This window comes from Xyrauchen texanus, chromosome 31 (genome assembly GCF_025860055.1).
Source record: "Xyrauchen texanus isolate HMW12.3.18 chromosome 31, RBS_HiC_50CHRs, whole genome shotgun sequence".
Lineage (NCBI taxonomy): Eukaryota > Metazoa > Chordata > Actinopteri > Cypriniformes > Catostomidae > Xyrauchen > Xyrauchen texanus.
Window position 1 is genome coordinate 9,904,082 of NC_068306.1, and position 23,089 is coordinate 9,927,170.

General features: G+C 37.9%; 2 protein-coding genes across 13 annotated transcripts in view; both read right to left on the reverse strand.

The window, feature by feature from the left end:
• Positions 1–23,089, reverse strand: part of LOC127624804 (calpastatin-like) — a 711,053-nt gene that overhangs the window by 267,185 nt on the left and 420,779 nt on the right. The window lies entirely within an intron of this gene.
• Positions 1,096–23,089, reverse strand: part of LOC127624796 (E3 ubiquitin-protein ligase NEDD4-like) — a 125,769-nt gene continuing 103,775 nt past the window's right edge. For all 12 annotated transcript variants that reach the window (XM_052099701.1, XM_052099700.1, XM_052099699.1 and 9 more), the window contains 10 exons: positions 7,123–7,244; positions 6,867–6,937; positions 6,569–6,664; positions 6,373–6,446; positions 5,865–5,925; positions 5,604–5,663; positions 5,231–5,338; positions 4,270–4,366; positions 4,002–4,074; positions 1,096–3,115 (listed from right to left, as the gene is read on the reverse strand). In XM_052099701.1, the coding sequence (XP_051955661.1) occupies positions 3,013–3,115; positions 4,002–4,074; positions 4,270–4,366; positions 5,231–5,338; positions 5,604–5,663; positions 5,865–5,925; positions 6,373–6,446; positions 6,569–6,664; positions 6,867–6,937; positions 7,123–7,244 (865 nt within the window). In that variant the 3' untranslated portion in view covers positions 1,096–3,012. The remainder of the gene's footprint in view (positions 3,116–4,001; positions 4,075–4,269; positions 4,367–5,230; positions 5,339–5,603; positions 5,664–5,864; positions 5,926–6,372; positions 6,447–6,568; positions 6,665–6,866; positions 6,938–7,122; positions 7,245–23,089) is intronic.

Genomic DNA, 23,089 nt, shown 5'->3' on the forward strand with positions numbered 1-23,089 from the left:
AACTATAGTTTTCTAATATTAAATCTGTGGAGTGATTAAAAAAAATAGTTTTAATGACTTCAACCCAAGCATATGTAAACTTCTGACTTCAACTGTATATACTATAGATTTTCATAAATGGTATACTAATCATATAAGTATAAAAAAAAATGGTTATATTGTAAAAATGATCTATGGTTTTTGACAAAACTGTGCAAATATAAATATTATAAAAAAATGAATTTAAATTAATATATTTACCCTTATACATACCCATAAAGAAGTAACAAATTTAATAAAAAGAAAAATTAAATATGTGCATTATTTTACATTAATTTTAAAATTTTCAGTAAATTATGTTGGCTAGTCATTAACTGAAAAAATTAAGACAGAAAACATCAAAAAGTAGCTAAAATTAAGGCTTTTGATACAAAGTGGAAGTATATAATAATATTAAAATTACTTACATAATACTTTCCATATAATAATAATCATATCAATTCCAATATAATTTAAAAAAATTAAAAATGAAATGAACAAATGAAAGTAAATTCTGAATTAATATTATTGCCTTATTCTATTTACTTAAAAAAATATAACTATGTAAATTATTTAGGCCACAAGTCATGTTTAAGCATAGAGTAAAAAATCGGAGGTTTCGACGCAGCCTTGAACTAGATTAAAAAGGCTGAACTGCTGCCAGATTTAACCCAGTTACCTGGGCCTGCAGCTTTGTAACAGGTCAAATCAACAAAAAGTTTGCTGTAGCTGCAAATTTAAAACAAAACTCCCTCCCTCTCCCACACAAGTAAGACTCTTCTTTCAGTTACTCGCAATTTCTCTGACTTTGGACTGTCCAAAAAAGACAGTAAATAGTTTCTCCACTTGACATTCTGGAGTTAAGCCAAGCTTAAACTGACATGTAGAACTAGAACAGACTCGCATGCTCTCTTGCTTTGAAAATTCCCAATCGAATTACTACAGAAGTACCATGAATTAGTCTCCATTCACATTGAACATTTACATCAAACCCATAAAAAAATCGGAGTTGATTCTAAAATAATGTATTTTAGGACACCCCACACTGTGTCCAATAAATACAGCAATACAACAGAACACCTTTTAAAAAAAAAGTTTATTTATTTAGAACAAAGTTATATGAATCACAAGGTCTTGTAGAGAGCAGGAACCAGACAAGGTAAAAGTTCCTCTTCAATAAAAAAAGAACTGCCCTACAAAAGAGAAAGGGTCATTTACAATAACAATGACCATACTATTATCATATCAGTGGCCCGGAAAGTGTGAGTGAAGAGGGATACAAAAAGACTGGAAAAGAAAATACAAAACAAATCAGTCCGAAGTTTTACTCCAGGTGGAGCTCGCTCCTACACAACTGATCTGGGAACAGTTATAAGCTTGTCCAATTCAATTCTGAACCATTTAAAGGGATAGTTCAACCAGAAAGGAAAATTCAGCCATCATTTACTCACCCTGATGTGTTCCAAATCTGCATGACTGTAAATGGTTAAGTTAAAATTCTGCCCAACATCTGCTTTTGTATTTCATGTAATAAAGAAAGTAATACGATATTGGAACAACATGTGGGTGAATTTTGGGTGAACTATTCCTTTAATGAAAAGTAGCCAATCCATCTTTAGATATGAAAGCCCTGCTCCATGCAGATTATTAACAATAGATACTGCACCAATTATTGAGTGCCTTAAAAAGAAATGAAATATATAATCACATTCAAATTCACAAATTAACAGGTGACGTGACATTAATGTTTCTTCAATAAAGTGCCCTTTTAGGTATAGTGGTGTTAGAAGAAAAAAGACAGACAGATAGAAAGAAAGTTTACGTACCGAAAGTCTACAAGACTTGTAGTGTTGAATCACAGTGCTTTTTAAGACAGCTTCACTCTTTGTCGCTCATTAATACTTCAAACTATCTTAACACGTACAGTAAAAGAATCCAACTGTTTCGTTCCCAAAAACAAACTAATTTACAGCAATATGAACAGGTTTAATTCTAATAATAAAGATAGGAACAATACTTATTACAATTAAAAAGAAAACACTGCGACAAAATCATTTACATGTCCATTGCATGTCCACGTTTATCCATAACTTCTTTTCAATCTTACTCTCAACCAAGAAGGAGAATAGCTTTATAATTACTACGTAATCATACTGAAACACAAGATACATGTTCATGCCAGTTTTCAAAGCAATACAATATCCATGTTGATCATGTTTTTTTGCTTTGCTTTGTTGTTTTTACCCACAATGATATGGATATTTATTTGAATATAGCCAGGCCATTGATGCATTTTTGATCACTTTGTAAATAAAATAGTAAACCACATTGTTGGTACAAATTCATTTACTCAGCAAGAATGATAATAACAGCCATAATAAACTATTAAAAACAATTATCAAGATCCTGTTGCTTATTGGCTTGCAAAAGAAGATAAAAAATAATCCTTGACAAAGGAAGGGGAAATATGGCGTAGTCGGCGGGATTATTGAGGATAAGGGTGTGTCCTTCATCCTGGCTGTGATTCCTAAGGTAATCTGGTGGTATTAAGTCCTGATAAGAGAGATCAGCATTGCATTTGTTGTATTGATGCAGAAATATGATTGGTTGCTGTGGTTGTTATGCTGTATAAAGGCCATGCCCACTCTGAGGCCACCACTGTATCTGTATTCTTTACATTTTTCCAAATCATTGCTTATAAAAAAGTTACCATGGCCTCAGAGATTGATTTAAAATAAAAATGAAAGTGTTGAAAGGGATATGGTTTGTAGGATACTGTAGAGCTGTTTGGAGACTCAAAAACATGTCCACAGCCAATGGCATTCCAGCTAGACAGATACATGCATATACTGTGCTGACATCACACACATGCACCTGCTGGGATCTGGCAGTACAATGGCAACTCGAGAAAATGTTTCTAATTGAGTATACATGTATGTGTGATGTACATGTCTCTGCTTATCAGGTGCGTTAGGTTTATGGAGGGTTCTGTTTTTAGTCGACGCCCTCGAAGCCTTGGGCATTCTCCACCGCCATCAAAAGCTTCTCCCGCAGGTCCTCAAATGACTCGTAAGTTGGGAGGTCCAGGCGATTAAAGCTGAGAGAAAAACATTATTGGAAACAAACTTATTTCAACAACAACAACAACAACAACAACAACAACAACAACAAAACTTTGAAAAGCAGTAGTTATTTCTTTAAGAATATATTCATTCTATATATTCTAATACGATACCAATAATATTTATGTTTACGTGTCTGATAAACAAAGTGTTTTATTTTTGATAGAACGATGAATAAAAAAATAAATTAAGACGACAAAAAAAATATTCAAATAACTATAACTAATAATTAAAAATAATTAACATATTATTTATAATTATTTGATTTTATTATTACTATTATTTAATAATAGAATAAGCTTATTATTTGTAATTATTATTAATAACAGTTTAATAATATTTTTTATAATTTACTTATTTTATTATATTATTATTATTTTTATTAAAAGTGTTTATTTTTGCAATTATTATTTACTTAAAAGATTTTAAAATTAATTATAAATAATAGGAATAATAATAATAATATTGTTATTAATAATAGTTGTTTATTAATACTATTTTTATTTAATAGTGTGCACAAATTAAATATGATTATTATTATTATTATTAATAATACTGCCATTGTTAAAAACAAGGTAAATTTAGACAAAGAGGAATGTTTCCAAACAGAGATTTTGAACAAGATTTTGCAATATAGCGGTACACCTGACATTATAGTATAGTAGAACATTTTAAATATTGAAGCGTAGCAGGTCCAAATATCATAAATGGGTCTGTTTCTAATTTTTTCAAATGTAAATAATACTTGTTTGTTTTAAGGAATAGGAACACCAATTAATTCTCGAATTTTAAATAAAAACTAAACAAAACAAACGGGAACATATAGTGGTGTTAAGTTGGCCATATCCTACTGGGTCTTACCACGTGTGAGCTCGAGGGAGTTTGTCAGGTGTCCCCCATTGCTCTATGGTAAACAACTGCGGCCCATTGGAACCTGCAAGTGATCACATGATACATCAAGAACCAAAAACATGACAGCAAACTCATTCTATTGATCTCAAAGGGGAGAGCCAAGAGATACTCATATAAAACTTGCATACATATATATGTTATTCTAAGCAATTAACTATAATACAGTGAAATAAATTAAAATTAAAGTTATGTGGTACTCATGGTAAACGTTATTAACCGTAGAGTTCAGCAAAGCCGTTCATTGGCACTCTGGATGTTCCGGTGACAAACTGCAGAAGTCTGATTCTCTTCTCGGCATCCATTAACAACACAGCCTGAACAGAGACAAAATCATCCTCGCATTCAATTTTAAGTATGCTTAAAAGGAATATTCCAGGTTCAATACGTGTTAAAATAATGATCAGTGTTCAATACAAGTTAAGCTCTATTGACAGCAATTTTTGAATGTTAAAAAAAGCTCCTGGTTTCAAAAGTATAGCCAAAAGACATAATGACAATATGCCTGTAAACACGATTTTAGTTTGATAAAATCACTTACTAACATGTTCAGTGTAAAGTTATTGGCCCCATTCACTTCCATTGTAAGGGCCTTAAGTAATCAACATTATGCCACAAAATCTGTTGACTGAGCTTAACTTGTATTGAACCTGAAATATTATCACTTCAAAATCATCAGGGAAACATCACTTGTATGTAACCCAGTTATACAAGAGGTTTAGAAAAATGTACAATCACTTCTGCGGGACCTTTTTACATGATTGCCCCTTTTTTGCCATATTTTAATCAAAGCCAAAGTTAAGAATGGAGATGAAATGTTGCAAGCCAGACTCGAGCCTGCACAGTGGCTTAACATGTCAACATCCATGATACAAATTTAGATAAGTACAGGTGGAAGTTTTCCCACTAGAAATGGAGTTTCAAAGACAGTACAATAGCTTTATGCACATTTCAAGGCAAGTTTGTCTTTTTTTGTGTTTGAGAATGCAGAAAAAGCGTCTGGCTCCAGACTGCTGATAAGAAAGTTCTAAAACTCTTTCATCAGTGTAAACACTCTACGAGCCTCACATCAAACAGACTTTGATCAGTGACTACACGCTGTGTACATAGCATGGGGACACACACAAACATGCATCTATACACACACACACAAAACACACACAATACCTGATGCTACCTACCTTCCAAAACCACTGGATCACAGGGTGATTCGGACAGAAGCCGTTCTTATAGACCGTGTGCTGTCTCCAGTCATTCACGTCTACATCTCCAAGACCACACATCAGCAGCTGAGGACAGGCAATATAGAGCAAAATAAACAAACACACTCACACAGACCATCTTTCCAATCCAAACTCTCTGGACCGCTATGCCTTCCTTTAGCAAACAACAACTAACATAGGACCACATACTGGGAAAAATCTTTCTATTACAGAGAGAGTCTTGCACTTTTATGAGGATATATGTATAATTCTATAAAAGTCTTAGACATGGAGAATGTCTCCATGACAACGGCAGACACGAGTAATCGGTAGGTGGGAAGAGAGCCGTTACCTCCAGTTCGTTCTCATCAAAAATCTTTATCAAGTCGATGGGAATGAGTTCAGTGAAACCCTGTCAAATGGATATTTAAAAAACATGATCAAAATTCATTCAGAACATTCTTAAGTATGTATATCATTGGATGCAGCATGTAGATATCAGAAATAATAGCTCTGTGAATTAGAAATAAAAGCTAACTTTTGCTGCCACCTATTGGCCACAGCTGAAACTTCAAAAAGCTACATATGTGTGTGTGTGGGTTTGATTTCGTACCTCCAAAAAGGCATTCATCTGCTTCTGTACTCTGTTCACAAACCGCCATTGAATCACCAAGCTGTGTGGGACAAAAAGAAAAGATAATGTTAGTAAGAGATATGAGAAACCTGTGTTGAAACTAAAAGTTTCAATGCAAAAGCTGATCTTTTTTTTCTCTCCCCTTTTCCCCCCAATTTGGAATGCCCAAACACGCTCTAAGTCCTCGTGGTGGCATAGTGATTAGCATCAATCTGGGTGGCGGAGCGTGTTACCGTGGAGACATAGCGCATGTGGAGGCTTCAAGCTATTCTCCACGGCATCCACGCGTGTGCCCCAACGAGAGTGAGAACCACATATTATAGTGACCACGAGGAGGTTACCCCATGTGACTCTACCCTCCCTAGCAACCGGGCCAATTTGGTTGCTTAGGAGACCTGGCTGGATTCACTCAGCATGCCCTGGATTTAAGGCCCCACAGACCCAATATCTTTGCGAGAAAGACACATGTCTGTTTTATGTAACTTACTCTATGTATTCCTTTTTGTTGTCATTGGTTACGACCATGTCTGATCCGCTTGGCTTCAAATCCACCTGGTAAGTCTAAAAAGAAAGAAAAAAAAAAAGAACACCTTTACACTTACACTGAAATTGAACAAAAAAGGATGAACAACAAACTCTCTTTACCGTTAAGGCCTACATTTAAAAAGGTTATATTGTGTTACCTGTCCAAAGTTGTCTTCATCAATACAGAACCGCAAGTCCAGTTCTGTGGGGTCGTTTTCGAGTATCCACTTCAGAGAGTTGTAGTATTCACTGTCCTTCATGGTGTACACACACATATAAAAATGAGAACAGTGCATATAGTACAGTACACTAGTAACGTATTAGGAAGTATATAACAAAATCAATGCAAACAACATATTTCAATGATGATTCTGCTATTATGTTTTCATATACAGTTTTTTGTGCTGTGTTACTGCTGTAGATTATGTCATAAAACGTGTGTCTGTATTAACACACCACTGACTCCATATCATTCAGTGTGATCTGTTTGCCCAGCATCATTTTGTAGAATGGTCGAATGAAGAAACCTTTTAAATGAAAAACAAAAAACAACACAGTGCCATTACTTTCAGGGGACAAAACAAAATACCAAACAACACAAAACAAATATACATAATTATAATAAAATAAAACACTACAAAATGTAACTGCAAAACTATTGAAAATGTCACATGAGAAAGCATAGCATCTCAAAGGTAACAGGCACACATACCATCCAATAGCTTGCCATGATACACAGCCATGCCTGCAACCCGACCGATGAACTTGAAGTATGAGAGGTGATCTTCATTACATAGGCCGGAGTTTGGGTTGATTTGGAGTGTGTAGTTGTCTCTGCAACCAGATAAAGAAAAAAGAGAATTTAAATGACAGAATTACAATGCCAGTCCCACAGTGTCTTCTAATGAAACCATTAACCTTTAATTCAATGGAGGATCAAAGAAAAAAACAGAATGTTTCTGTGAAACAGTGATCACTAAACATTTTCTCTTGATAGATGTACGATAGAAAGAACAAACAACAAACAGCAGGCAGAACAATGGACGGATGGATGGACGGACGGTAGATGGAACGACATATGCACAGAATAACAGATAGAAATATAGCTGCAAGCAGCAATGCGGATTCCTCCTCAAAATGGCAAATCATTTAAAACTGATCAGTAGATGGTTGGGGATAAACCCTCCCAATTAAGGATTTCAAAAACATGTCTTTGTCTGAATCCTAAACTAAACATTTTCAATGTACAGGAAAATCCATACCGGACCTTATGGATCCTTGAGGCTTTTTTGTTCCCAATGAGAAATGAGGCATGTACACCAAGTTTCAGAAGAATTGGTTAAATGGCTTGGAAATGGTATCACTTTGAAAATATTTTTTTGGGGCATGGCCTGTAGCGCCACCTATGGTCGAATGTGGGCCATTCTTGGTTTGTGGGTTCCTGTTGGCCTGTAGTATCAATGTACAAAATTAGAAAATATTTGACCAGAAAATGGGAATTTTGGAGTGGCCTGTAGAGCCCCCTAGGGGCGAATGTTGGCCATTCTTTGCGCAGTACTTCAGAGTGATGTCATCTTGAAGCATGTTAGGTTTGAAAAACCATCAGTCAAAATTACATTTGATTTATTGACACGTATATATTGTTAAAATTTGGACATTTACATAAACATGCCCCTTTCAGCCATTTTGTATCGTATTCATTTTTCCTAAGTAACGTTTTCAAAGACTTCAATTCTACACATGTGTACCAAATTTCAAGTCAATTAGAGCTACGGTTCAAGAGAAGAAGAGTTTTGTAGGTTTTCGCAAATTTTCACCGTACGTGAAAATCCATCATGGCGGAAGTTATGGGTTCTTGAGGCTTTTTTGTTCCCCATGAGAAATGAGGCATGTACACCAAGTTTCAGAAGATTTGGACAAATGGCATGGAAATGGTATCACTTTGAAAATATTTTTTTTTGGCGTGGCCTGTAGCGCCACCTATGGGCGAATGTTGACCATTCTTGGTTTGGGGGTACCCGTTGGCATGGAGTATCAATGTGCCAATTTAGAAAACTTTTGACCAGTGACTTTTTGAGCTATTTGGGCTCAAGGAGAATAATAATAATAAATATAGCTGCAAGCAGCAATGCGGATTCCTCCTCAAAATGGCAAATCATTTAAAATTGATCAGTAGATGGTTGGGGATAAACCCTCCCAATTAAGGAATTCAAAAAACATGTCTTCGTCTGATTCCTAAACAAAACATTTTCAATGTACAGGAAAATCCATACCGGACCTTATGGATCCTTGAGGCTTTTTTGTTCCCAATGAGAAATGCGGCATGTACACCAAGTTTCAGAAGAATTGGACAAATGGGGTGGATATTATATCATTTTGAAAAAAAAATTTGGGGCGTGGCCTGTAGCGCCACCTATGGGCAAATGTTGGTCATTCTTGGTTTGTGGGTTCCTGTTGGCCTGTAGTATAAATGTACAAAATTAGAAAATATTTGACCAGAAAATGGGAATTTTGGAGTGGCCTGTAGCGCCCCTAGGGGCTGAATGTGGGCCTTTCTTGGTTTGTGGGTTCCTGTCGGCCTGTAGAATCAATACACCAAATTAGAAAATGTTTGACCAGAAAATGGGATTTTTGGAATTACCTGTAGCGCTCCTAATGGCTGAATGTTGGCCATTCGTGGTTTGTGGGTTCCTGTTGGCATGTAGTATCAGTGTACCAAATTAGAACATTTTTGACCAGAAAATGGGAATTTTGGCATGGCCTGTAGCGCCCCTAGGGGTGAATGTTGTCCATTCTTGGTTTGTGGGTTCCTGTCTGCCTGTAGTATCAATGTACCAAATTAAAAAAAATTTGACCAGAAAACGGGAATTTTGGCGTGGCCTTTAGCTCCCTAGTGGCTTAATGTCGGCCATTCTTGGTTTGTGGGTTCCTGTTGGCCTGTAGTACCATTGTACCAAATTAGAACATTTTAGACCAGAAAATGGGAATTTCGACATGGCCTGTAGCTCCCTAGGGGCTTAATGTCGGCCATTCTTTATGCAGTACTTCAGAGTGATGTCATCTTGAAGCATGTTAGGTTTGAAAACCATCAGTCAAAATTACATTTGATTTATTGACAGGTATATATTGTTAAAATTTGGACATTTACATAAACACTCCTTTCAGACATTTTGTATCACATTCATTTTTCCTAAGTAATGTTTTCAAGGATGTCCATTCTACAAATGTGTACCAAATTTCAAGTCAATTGGAGCTACGGTTCAGGAGAAGAAGAGTATTTTTAGGTTTTCGCAAATTTTCAACGTACGGGAAAATCCATCATGGTGAAAGTTATGGGTCCTTAAGGCTTTTTTGTTCCCCATGAGGAATGAGGCATGTACACCAAGTTTCAGAAGATTTAGACAAATGGCGTGGAAATTGTATCACTTTGAATGAAAAATCACTTTGAAAATCTCTACTTTCACTTTCACTTCTCTCTTAAGATTTTTTTTCTGTTTTTTTGTGTGATTTACATAAGCATATCACAAGCAATTTTATTTGAAAGACTATCTAGGCACATAATAACACTGTATAGCTGTGACTGTTTATAACTATTTCAAAATGTAGCCTACAAGCTCACACTTTAAATGGTCAGTGCTTTGATTTTTAAATCATTAAAATAGCAACAGATCCAGTGAAAAAAATGGAGTGATTGTGTTTACATGCCATTCAAAAACGTGGCATTTTACAAGGTAAGAGAGAAATAAAAAAACTTAAAATAATACCATTTGTACTTCTCAATTACTTGGGAATGTCTATGTTCAGGATCTAAGGCTAAATTGTTACTGTCTCTTTAAGAGGCTTTTATCGCATGATACGATACTTAAGGCACAGTTCAGTTTAATCTTTTGAGAACTGAGAAGTATCATTATTTTCGTTTTGTGCCATGCTTGTTGCATTTGTATTCATTGTGAGATGATAAAATACAGACTGCGTGGAATGGTTGATTTTGTTCACTTGAATTTTGTGACGTGTTTCAGAAAAATAATCGCTAAGACAGAGACTGAGCACCCTGTTTATTTATTTTACAAAAGCACAAGGTTTTGTTGTTATTGTAAGTGTACACAAATAAAAGTACACATTTCATAGTTCGTAATGATGTCTTGCATGTTTCTGTATGGGCAAAAATGACGCAGTATTTTGTTTAAGTTGTTTCCGCTGTTTCGAGAGAAAAATATAGCAGGACGCCATCTGGAATAATGCCAGAATAAAATATAATTATTCCAGATTTCTTTCTCAACTGTTTGTTCACTTGAGACATAACAGACTCCTCAATATATCATGTATTTTGACACTCTGTTGTATGAAATTGTCCGCTCAGACGCTAAGCAGCAGCGAAAGACATCGGAGTGCGTGAGTTAGACGCGACGCTGCTCGCTGTGTCACACAAACAGCTCGCAAACATGTATTTGAGTTGTTTTGACATTTGTTGAGTTGAATAGTGTAAAATCGCTTGAATGTTCAAACAGGCAAACATTGTATACAACCGACAAACCTTCATGATGATGCGAGCAAAAATGATCTCGCCATGGGTTTAGCGTGTTGTCAGAGACAATTAAACAACATCATTCTCGGAAGTTTTGATACGCTAGGATTGATCAGCCCATCCCTACTTTCTTTAGACATATGTTTCATGTTTGTGTAAGTTTTTGTGACGTGTTTCAGAAAGATATTCGCTTAGACAAAGAGCACACGGTTTATTTTCTTTATTTTACAACAAATAAAAGTACAACTTTCATAGTTTGTGACGATGTATTAAATGTATCTGTATGTGCAAAAATAACGCAGTATTTTGTTTAAGCTGTTAACGCTGTTTCGAGAGAAAAATCTTAACAGGACACCACAGCGGCATCCGTGTTGTTCACAATAATTCATAATTAAATATATTGATACCCAATTTCTTTATCAACTGTTTGTTCACTTGATACATAACAGACACCCCAATATATCATGTATTTTGGTGTATGAAATTGTCCGCTCAAACGCATGAAGCTGTGAAAGCTTAACTCTCATCGGCGCAGCGAAGCGCTAGTCGCGACGCTGCTCGCCGCTGTGTCACACAAACTGCTCGAAAACATTTATTTGAGTTGTTTTGCCTTTGTTGAGTTGAATAGTGTAAAATCGCTTGAATGTTCAAGCAGGCAACCATTGTACACAACCAACAAACCTTCGTGGAAGATGCGAGCAAAAATGATCTCGCCGAGGATTGGCGTGTTGTCAGAGACAATTAAACAACATCATACTCGGAAGTTTTGATAACGCTAACGCTGTCTCGATAGAGAAAAATCTAACAGGACATCACAGCTGCATCACTAGACCCCTTCAATAATTCATAATTCAATATATTGATACCCGATTTCTTTATCAACTGTTTGTTCACTTGAGATATAGCAGACACCCCAATATATCATGTATTTTGGTGTATGAAATTGTCCGCTGAAACGCAAGAAGGGAAAGCTTAACTCTCATCGGCGTATGAACGCTAGACGCGACGCTGCTCGCCGCTGTGTCACACAAACTGCTCGAAAACATTTATTTGAGTTGTTTTGCCTTTGTTGAGTTGAATAGTGTAAAATCGCTTGAATGTTCAAACTGGAAAGCATTAAGACACACAATTGATTTGACATACCTCCATGCAGACGCAAAATGTCTTCTGTAGTCTAAGTCTGAGCTCCACCCACTAGGAGACCGAAATGCTTCATTAGAGAGATTGCTACAGAAGAGCTGCATGTGGTAGACAGAGTTACTCCAGTAGAGGGAGCCTCTTTGCTCAGCCAATGTAAGTGAATGGGATTTTACATGTGGACCATATTTGTCCAGTAGAGGGAGCACTTTTGCTCAGCCATTGTAAATCAATGGGATTTTAAAAATTTTTGATCATCTTTTGTGTGTACATTTACATAAACACGCCCATTTCAGCCATTTTGTATTGTATTCATTTTTGCTAAGTAACGCTTGGAAAGACATACATACTACACACGTGTGCCAAATTCCAAGTCAATTGGAGCTGAGGTTCAGGAGAAGAAGAGTTTTGTAGGTTTTCCAAAATTTTCACTGTACAGGAAAATCCATAATGGCAGAAGTATGGGTCCTTGAGGCTTTTTTGTTCCCCATGAGAAATGAGGCATGTTTACAAAGTTTCAGAAGATTTGGACAAATGGGGTGGAAATTATATCACTTTGAATTTTTGTTTTTGGGCGTGGCCTGTAGCGCCACCTATGGGCTGAATGTTGACCATTCTTGGTTTGGGGGTACCGCTGGCATGGAGTATCAATGTGCCAATTTAGAAAATTTTTGACCAGTGACTTTTTGAGCTATTGGGGCTCAAGGAGAAGAAGAATAATAATAATAATAATAATAATAAATATAGCTGCAAAGCAGCAATGCGGATTCCTCCTCAAAATGGCAAATCATTTCAAATTGATCAGTAGATGGTTGGGGTTAAACCCTCTCAATGGATGAATCCAAAAAACATGTATTTCTGTCTGAATCCTAAACTAAACATTTTCAGTCTACAGGAAAATCCATACATACCTTATGGATCCTTGAGGCGTTTTTGTTCCCAATGAGAAATGAGGCATGTACACCAAGATTCAAAAGAATTGGTTAAATGGCGTGGAAATGGTATCACTTTGAAAATATTTTTTGGGGCGTGGCCTGTAGCACCTCCTATGGGCAAATGTGGGTCATTCTTGGTTTGTGGGTTCCTGTTGGCCTGTAGTATCAATGTACATAATTAGAAAATATTTGACCAGAAAATGGGACTTTTGGGAATTACCTGTAGCTCCCTAGGGGTGAATGTTGGCCATTCTTGGTTTGAGGGTTCCTGTTGACCTGTAGTATCAATGTACCAAATTAGAACATTTTTGACCATAAAATGGGAATTTCGAGTGGCCTCTAGTGCTCCCTAGGGGCTTAATGTTGGCCATTCTTTGTTTGTGGGTTCCTGTTGGCCAGTAGTATCAATGTACCATATTAGAAAATTTTTGACCAGAAAACGAAATTTTGGGAGTGGCCTGTAGCACTCCTAATGGCTTAATGTGGGCCATACTTGGTTTGTGGGTTCCTGTTGGCCTGTAGTATCAATGTACCAAATTATAACATTTTTGACCAGAAAATGGGAATTTCGGCTTGGCCTCTAGCCACCTAGTGGTGAATGTCGGTCATTCTTGGTTTGTGGATTCCTTTTGGCCTGTACTATTAATGTACCAAATTAGAACATTTTTGACCAGAAAATGGGAATTTCGGCATGGCCTGTAGTGCTCCCTAGGGGCTTAATGTTGGCCATTCTTGGTTTGAGGGTTCCTGTTGACCTGCAGTATCAATGTACCAAATTAGAACGCTTTTGACCAGAAAACGAAATTTTGGAGTAGCCTGTAGCTCCCTAAGGGCTTAATGTGGGCCACACTTGGTATGTGGGTTCCTGTTGGCCTGTAGTATCAAAGTACCAAATTAGAAAATTTTTGACCAGAAAATGGGAATTTTGGCTTGTCCTGTAGTGCTCCCTAGTGGCTTAATGTCGGTCATTCTTGGTTTGTGGATTCCTGTTGGCCTGTACTATTCTTGTACCGAATTAGAACATTTTTGACCAGAAAATGGGAATTTTGGCTTGTCCTGTAGTGCCCCTAGTGGCGTATGTCGGTCATTCTTGGTTTGTGGATTCCTGTTGGCCTGTACTATTAATTTACCAAATTAGAACATTTTTGACCAGAAAATGGGAATTTTGGCATGGCCATTCTTTGCACAGTACTTCAGAGTGATGTCATCTTGAAGCATGTTAGGTTTGAAAACCATCAGTCAAAATTACATTTGATTTATTGACACGTATATATTGTTAAAATTTGGACATTTACATAAACACGCCCTTTCAGCCATTTTGTATCGTGATTCATTTTTCCTAAGTAACGCTTTCAAGGATGTCCATTCTACACATGTGTACCAAATTTCAAGTCAATTGGAGCTACGGTTCAGGAGAAGAAGAGTTTTGTAGGTTTTCGCAAATTTTCAACGCACGGGAAAATCCATCATGGCGGAAGTTATGGGTTCTTGAGGCTTTTTGTTCCCCATGAGGAATGAGGCATGTACACCAAATTTCAGAAGATTTGGACAAATGGCGTGGAAATTGTATCACTTTGAATTTTGTTTTTTTGGGCGTGGCCTGTAGCGCCACCTATGGGCTGAATGTGGGCCATTCTTGGTTTGGGGGTACCCGCTGGCATGGAGTATCAATGTGCCAATTTAGAAAATTTTTGACCAGTGACTTTTTGAGCTATTGGGGCTCAAGGAGAAGAATAATAATAATAATAATAATAATAAATATAGCTGCAAGCAGCAATGCGGATTCCTCCTCAAAATGGCAAATCATTTAAAATTGATCAGTAGATGGTTGGGGATAAACCCTCCCAATTAAGGAATTCAAAAACATGTCTTTGTCTGAATCCTAAACTAAACATTTTCAATGTACAGGAAAATCCATACCGACCTTATGGATCCTTGAGGCTTTTTTGTTCCCAATGAGAAATGAGGCATGTACACCAAGTTTCAGAAGAATTGGACAAATGGCGGAAATGGTATCACTTTGAAAATATTTTTTGGGGCGTGGCCTGTAGCACCACCTATGGTCGAATGTGGGCCATTCTTGGTTTGTGGGTTCCTGTTGGCCTGTAGTATCAATGTACAAAATTAGAAAATATTTGACCAGAAAATGGGAATTTTGGAGTGGCCTGTAGCTTCCCTAGGGGCTTAATGTGGGCCATTCTTGGTTTGTGGGTTCCTGTTGGCCTGTAGAATCAATGTACCAAATTAGAAAATGTTTGACCAGAAAATGGGACTTTTGGGAATTACCTGTAGCTCTCCTAATGGCTTAATGTTGGCCATTCTTGGTTTGTGGGTTCCTGTTGGCCTGTAGTACCATTGTACCAAATTAGAACATTTTAGACCAGAAAATGGGAATTTCGGCATGGCCTGTAGCTCCCTAGGGGTGAATGTTGGCCATTCTTGGTTTGTGGGTTCCTGTTGGCCTGTAGTATCAATGTACCAAATTAGAACATTTTTGACCAGAAAACGGGAATTTTGGCGTGGCCTTTAGCTCTCTAGTGGCTTAATGTCGGCCATTCTTGGTTTGTGGGTTCCTGTTGGCCTGTAGTACCATTGTACCAAATTAGAACATTTTAGACCAGAAAATGGGAATTTCGGCATGGCCTGTAGCTGCCTCTAGGGGCTTAATGTTGGCCATTCTTTATGCTAGTACTTCAGAGTGATGTCATCTTGAAGCATGTTAGGTTTGAAAACCATCAGTCAAAATTACATTTGATTTATTGACACGTATATATTGTTAAAATTTGGACATTTACATAAACACTCCTTTCAGCCATTTTGTATCGTGATTCATTTTTCCTAAGTAACGCTTTCAAAGACTGTCCATTCTACACATGTGTACCAAATTTCAAGTCAATTGGAGCTACGGTTCAGGAGAAGAAGAGTTTTGTAGGTTTTCGAAATTTTCAACGTACGGAAAAATCCATCATGGCGGAAGTTATGGGTTCTTGAGGCTTTTTGTTCCCCATGAGAAATGAGGCATGTACACCAAGTTTCAGAAGATTTGGACAAATGGCGTGGAAATGGTATCACTTTGAAAATTTGTTTTTTGGGCGTGGCCTGTAGCGCCACCTATGGGCTGAATGTGGACCATTCTTGGTTTGGGGGTACCCGCTGGCATGGAGTATCAATGTGCCAATTTAGAAAATTTTTGACCAGTGACTTTTGAGCTATTTGGGCTCAAGGAGAAGAATAATAATAATAATAATAAATATAGCTGCAAGCAGCAATGCGGATTCCTCCTCAAAATGGCAAATCATTTCAAATTGATCAGTAGAGGGTTGGGGTTAAACCCTCTCAATGGATGAATCCAAAAACATGTATTTCTGTCTGAATCCTAAACTAAACATTTTCAGTCTACAGGAAAATCCATCATACCTTATGGATCCTTGAGGCGTTTTTGTTCCCAATGAGAAATGAGGCATGTACACCAAGATTCAAAAGAATTGGTTAAATGGCGTGGAAATGGTATCACTTTGAAAATATTTTTTGGGGCGTGGCCTGTAGCCTCCTATGGGCAAATGTGGGTCATTCTTGGTTTGTGGGTTCCTGTTGGCCTGTAGTATCAATGTACATAATTAGAAAATATTTGACCAGAAAATGGGACTTTTGGGAATTACCTGTAGCTCCCTAGGGGTGAATGTTGGCCATTCTTGGTTTGAGGGTTCCTGTTGACCTGTAGTATCAATGTACCAAATTAGAACATTTTTGACCATAAAATGGGAATTTCAGCATGGCCTCTAGTGCTCCCTAGGGGCTTAATGTTGGCCATTCTTTGTTTGTGGGTTCCTGTTGGCCAGTAGTATCAATGTACCATATTAGAAAATTTTTGACCAGAAAACGAAATTTTGGGAGTGGCCTGTAGCTCTCTAATGGCTTAATGTGGGCCATACTTGGTTTGTGGGTTCCTGTTGGCCTGTAGTATCAATGTACCAAATTATAACTTTTTGACCAGAAAATGGGAATTTCGGCTTGGCCTCTAGCCACCTAGTGGTGAATGTCGGTCATTCTTGGTTTGTGGATTCCTTTTGGCCTGTACTATTAATGTACCAAATTAGAACATTTTTGACCAGAAAATGGGAATTTCGGCATGGCCTGTAGTGCTCCCTAGGGCTTAATGTTGGCCATTCTTGGTTTGAGGGTTCCTGTTGACCTGCAGTATCAATGTACCAAATTAGAACGCTTTTGACCAGAAAACTAAATTTTGGAGTAGCCTGTAGCTCTCCTAAGGGCTTAATGTGGGCCACACTTGGTATGTGGGTTCCTGTTGGCCTGTAGTATCAAAGTACCAAATTAGAAAATTTTTGACCAGAAAATGGGAATTTTGGCTTGTCCTGTAGTGCTCCCTAGTGGCTTAATGTCGGTCATTCTTGGTTTGTGGATTCCTGTTGGCCTGTACTATTCTTGTACCGAATTAGAACATTTTTGACCAGAAAATGGGAATTTTGGCTTGTCCTGTAGTGCCCCTAGTGGCTTATGTCGGTCATTCTTGGTTTGTGGATTCCTGTTGGCCTGTACTATTAATTTACCAAATTAGAACATTTTTGACCAGAAAATGGGAATTTTGGCATGGCCATTCTTTGCACAGTACTTCAGAGTGATGTCATCTTTAAGCATGTTAGGTTTGAAAACCATCAGTCAAAATTACATTTGATTTATTGACACGTATATATTGTTAAAATTTGGACATTTACATAAACACGCTCTTTCAGCCATTTTGTATCGTGATTCATTTTTCCTAAGTAACGCTTTCAAGGATGTCCATTCTACACATGTGTACCAAATTTCAAGTCAATTGGAGCTACGGTTCAGGAGAAGAAGAGTTTTGTAGGTTTTCGCAAATTTTCAACGTACGGGAAAATCCATCATGGCGGAAGTTATGGGTTCTTGAGGCTTTTTGTTCCCCATGAGGAATGAGGCATGTACACCAAATTTCAGAAGATTTGGACAAATGGCGTGGAAATTGTATCACTTTGAATTTTGTTTTTTTGGGCGTGGCCTGTAGCGCCACCTATGGGCTAATGTGGGCCATTCTTGGTTTGGGGGTACCCGCTGGCATGGAGTATCAATGTGCCAATTTAGAAAATTTTTGACCAGTGACTTTTGAGCTATTGGGGCTCAAGGAGAAGAATAATAATAATAATAATAATAATAATAATAATAAATATAGCTGCAAGCAGCAATGCGGATTCCTCCTCAAAATGGCAAATCATTTCAAATTGATCAGTAGAGGGTTGGGGTTAAACCCTCTCAATGGATGAATCCAAAAACATGTATTTCTGTCTGAATCCTAAACTAAACATTTTCAGTCTACAGGAAAATCCATCATACCTTATGGATCCTTGAGGCGCTTTTGTTCCCAATGAGAAATGAGGCATGTACACCAAGATTCAAAAGAATTGGTTAAATGGCGTGGAAATGGTATCACTTTGAAAATATTTTTTGGGGCGTGGCCTGTAGCACTCCTATGGGCAAATGTGGGTCATTCTTGGTTTGTGGGTTCCTGTTGGCCTGTAGTATCAATGTACATAATTAGAAAATATTTGACCAGAAAATGGGACTTTTGGGAATTACCTGTAGCTCCTCTAGGGGTGAATGTTGGCCATTCTTGGTTTGAGGGTTCCTGTTGACCTGTAGTATCAATGTACCAAATTAGAACATTTTTGACCATAAAATGGGAATTTCGAAGGTACTCTAGTGCTCCCTAGGGGCTTAATGTTGGCCATTCTTTGTTTGTGGGTTCCTGTTGGCCAGTAGTATCAATGTACCATATTAGAAAATTTTTGACCAGAAAACGAAATTTTGGGAGTGGCCTGTAGCTCCTCTAATGGCTTAATGTGGGCCATACTTGGTTTGTGGGTTCCTGTTGGCCTGTAGTATCAATGTACCAAATTATAACTTTTTGACCAGAAAATGGGAATTTCGGCTTGGCCTCTAGCTCACCTAGTGGTGAATGTCGGTCATTCTTGGTTTGTGGATTCCTTTTGGCCTGTACTATTAATGTACCAAATTAGAACATTTTTGACCAGAAAATGGGAATTTCGGCATGGCCTGTAGTGCTCCCTAGGGGCTTAATGTTGGCCATTCTTGGTTTGAGGGTTCCTGTTGACCTGCAGTATCAATGTACCAAATTAGAACGCTTTTGACCAGAAAACTAAATTTTGGAGTAGCTCTGTAGCTCCCTAAGGGCTTAATGTGGGCCACACTTGGTATGTGGGTTCCTGTTGGCCTGTAGTATCAAAGTACCAAATTAGAAAATTTTTGACCAGAAAATGGGAATTTTGGCTTGTCCTGTAGTGCTCCCTAGTGGCTTAATGTCGGTCATTCTTGGTTTGTGGATTCCTGTTGGCCTGTACTATTCTTGTACCGAATTAGAACATTTTTGACCAGAAAATGGGAATTTTGGCTTGTCCTGTAGTGCCCCCTAGTGGCGATATGTCGGTCATTCTTGGTTTGTGGATTCCTGTTGGCCTGTACTATTAATTTACCAAATTAGAACATTTTTGACCAGAAAATGGGAATTTTGGCATGGCCATTCTTTGCACAGTACTTCAGAGTGATGTCATCTTTAAGCATGTTAGGTTTGAAAACCATCAGTCAAAATTACATTTGATTTATTGACACGTATATATTGTTAAAATTTGGACATTTACATAAACACTCCTTTCAGCCATTTTGTATCGTGATTCATTTTTCCTAAGTAACGCTTTCAAGGATGTCCATTCTACACATGTGTACCAAATTTCAAGTCAATTGAGCTACGGTTCAGGAGAAGAAGAGTTTTGTAGGTTTTCGCAAATTTTCAACGTACGGGAAAATCCATCATGGCGGAAGTTATGGGTTCTTGAGGCTTTTTGTTCCCCATGAGGAATGAGGCATGTACACCAAATTTCAGAAGATTTGGACAAATGGCATGGAAATTGTATCACTTTGAATTTTGTTTTTTTGGGCGTGGCCTGTAGCGCCACCTATGGGCGTAATGTGGGCCATTCTTGGTTTGGGGGTACCGCTGGCATGGAGTATCAATGTGCCAATTTAGAAAATTTTTGACCAGTGACTTTTGAGCTATTGGGGCTCAAGGAGAAGAATAATAATAATAATAATAATAATAATATAAATATAGCTGCAAAGCAGCAATGCGGATTCCTCCTCAAAATGGCAAATCATTTCAAATTGATCAGTAGAGGGTTGGGGTTAAACCCTCTCAATGGATGAATCCAAAAACATGTATTTCTGTCTGAATCCTAAACTAAACATTTTCAGTCTACAGGAAAATCCATCATACCTTATGGATCCTTGAGGCGTTTTTGTTCCCAATGAGAAATGAGGCATGTACACCAAGATTCAAAAGAATTGGTTAAATGGCGTGGAAATGGTATCACTTTGAAAATATTTTTGGGGCGTGGCCTGTAGCCTCCTATGGGCAAATGTGGGTCATTCTTGGTTTGTGGGTTCCTGTTGGCCTGTAGTATCAATGTACATAATTAGAAAATATTTGACCAGAAAATGGGACTTTTGGGAATTACCTGTAGCTCCCTAGGGGTGAATGTTGGCCATTCTTGGTTTGAGGGTTCCTGTTGACCTGTAGTATCAATGTACCAAATTAGAACATTTTTGACCATAAAATGGGAATTTCAAGTGGCCTCTAGTGCCCTCTAGGGGCTTAATGTTGGCCATTCTTTGTTTGTGGGTTCCTGTTGGCCAGTAGTATCAATGTACCATATTAGAAAATTTTTGACCAGAAAACGAAATTTTGGGAGTGGCCTGTAGCTCTCTAATGGCTTAATGTGGGCCATACTTGGTTTGTGGGTTCCTGTTGGCCTGTAGTATCAATGTACCAAATTATAACTTTTTGACCAGAAAATGGGAATTTCGGCTTGGCCTCTAGCTCACCTAGTGGTGAATGTCGGTCATTCTTGGTTTGTGGATTCCTTTGGCCTGTACTATTAATGTACCAAATTAGAACATTTTTGACCAGAAAATGGGAATTTCGGCATGGCCTGTAGTGCTCCCTAGGGGCTTAATGTTGGCCATTCTTGGTTTGAGGGTTCCTGTTGACCTGCAGTATCAATGTACCAAATTAGAACGCTTTTGACCAGAAAACTAAATTTTGGAGTAGCCTGTAGCTCCCTAAGGGCTTAATGTGGGCCACACTTGGTATGTGGGTTCCTGTTGGCCTGTAGTATCAAAGTACCAAATTAGAAAATTTTTGACCAGAAAATGGGAATTTTGGCTTGTCCTGTAGTGCTCCCTAGTGGCTTAATGTCGGTCATTCTTGGTTTGTGGATTCCTGTTGGCCTGTACTATTCTTGTACCGAATTAGAACATTTTTGACCAGAAAATGGGAATTTTGGCTTGTCCTGTAGTGCCCCCTAGTGGCGTATGTCGGTCATTCTTGGTTTGTGGATTCCTGTTGGCCTGTACTATTAATTTACCAAATTAGAACATTTTTGACCAGAAAATGGGAATTTTGGCATGGCCATTCTTTGCACAGTACTTCAGAGTGATGTCATCTTTAAGCATGTTAGGTTTGAAAACCATCAGTCAAAATTACATTTGATTTATTGACACGTATATATTGTTAAAATTTGGACATTTACATAAACACTCCTTTCAGCCATTTTGTATCGTGATTCATTTTTCCTAAGTAACGCTTTCAAGGATGTCCATTCTACACATGTGTACCAAATTTCAAGTCAATTGGAGCTACGGTTCAGGAGAAGAAGAGTTTTGTAGGTTTTCGCAAATTTTCAACGTACGGGAAAATCCATCATGGCGGAAGTTATGGGTTCTTGAGGCTTTTTGTTCCCCATGAGGAATGAGGCATGTACACCAAATTTCAGAAGATTTGGACAAATGGCATGGAAATTGTATCACTTTGAATTTTGTTTTTTGGGCGTGGCCTGTAGCGCCACCTATGGGCGAATGTGGGCCATTCTTGGTTTGGGGGTACCGCTGGCATGGAGTATCAATGTGCCAATTTAGAAAATTTTTGACCAGTGACTTTTTGAGCTATTGGGGCTCAAGGAGAAGAATAATAATAATAATAATAATAAATATAGCTGCAAGCAGCAATGCGGATTCCTCCTCAAAATGGCAAATCATTTCAAATTGATCAGTAGAGGGTTGGGGTTAAACCCTCTCAATGGATGAATCCAAAAACATGTATTTCTGTCTGAATCCTAAACTAAACATTTTCAGTCTACAGGAAAATCCATCATACCTTATGGATCCTTGAGGCGCTTTTTGTTCCCAATGAGAAATGAGGCATGTACACCAAGATTCAAAAGAATTGGTTAAATGGCGTGGAAATGGTATCACTTTGAAAATATTTTTTGGGGCGTGGCCTGTAGCGCCTCCTATGGGCAAATGTGGGTCATTCTTGGTTTGTGGGTTCCTGTTGGCCTGTAGTATCAATGTACATAATTAGAAAATATTTGACCAGAAAATGGGACTTTTGGGAATTACCTGTAGCTCCCTAGGGGTGAATGTTGGCCATTCTTGGTTTGAGGGTTCCTGTTGACCTGTAGTATCAATGTACCAAATTAGAACATTTTTGACCATAAAATGGGAATTTCGAGTGGCCTCTAGTGCTCCCTAGGGCTTAATGTTGGCCATTCTTTGTTTGTGGGTTCCTGTTGGCCAGTAGTATCAATGTACCATATTAGAAAATTTTTGACCAGAAAACGAAATTTTGGGAGTGGCCTGTAGCTCTCTAATGGCTTAATGTGGGCCATACTTGGTTTGTGGGTTCCTGTTGGCCTGTAGTATCAATGTACCAAATTATAACTTTTTGACCAGAAAATGGGAATTTCGGCTTGGCCTCTAGCTCCACCTAGTGGTGAATGTCGGTCATTCTTGGTTTGTGGATTCCTTTGGCCTGTACTATTAATGTACCAAATTAGAACATTTTTGACCAGAAAATGGGAATTTCGGCATGGCCTGTAGTGCTCCCTAGGGGCTTAATGTTGGCCATTCTTGGTTTGAGGGTTCCTGTTGACCTGCAGTATCAATGAGTACGCACTGAAATCCATACAATTTGA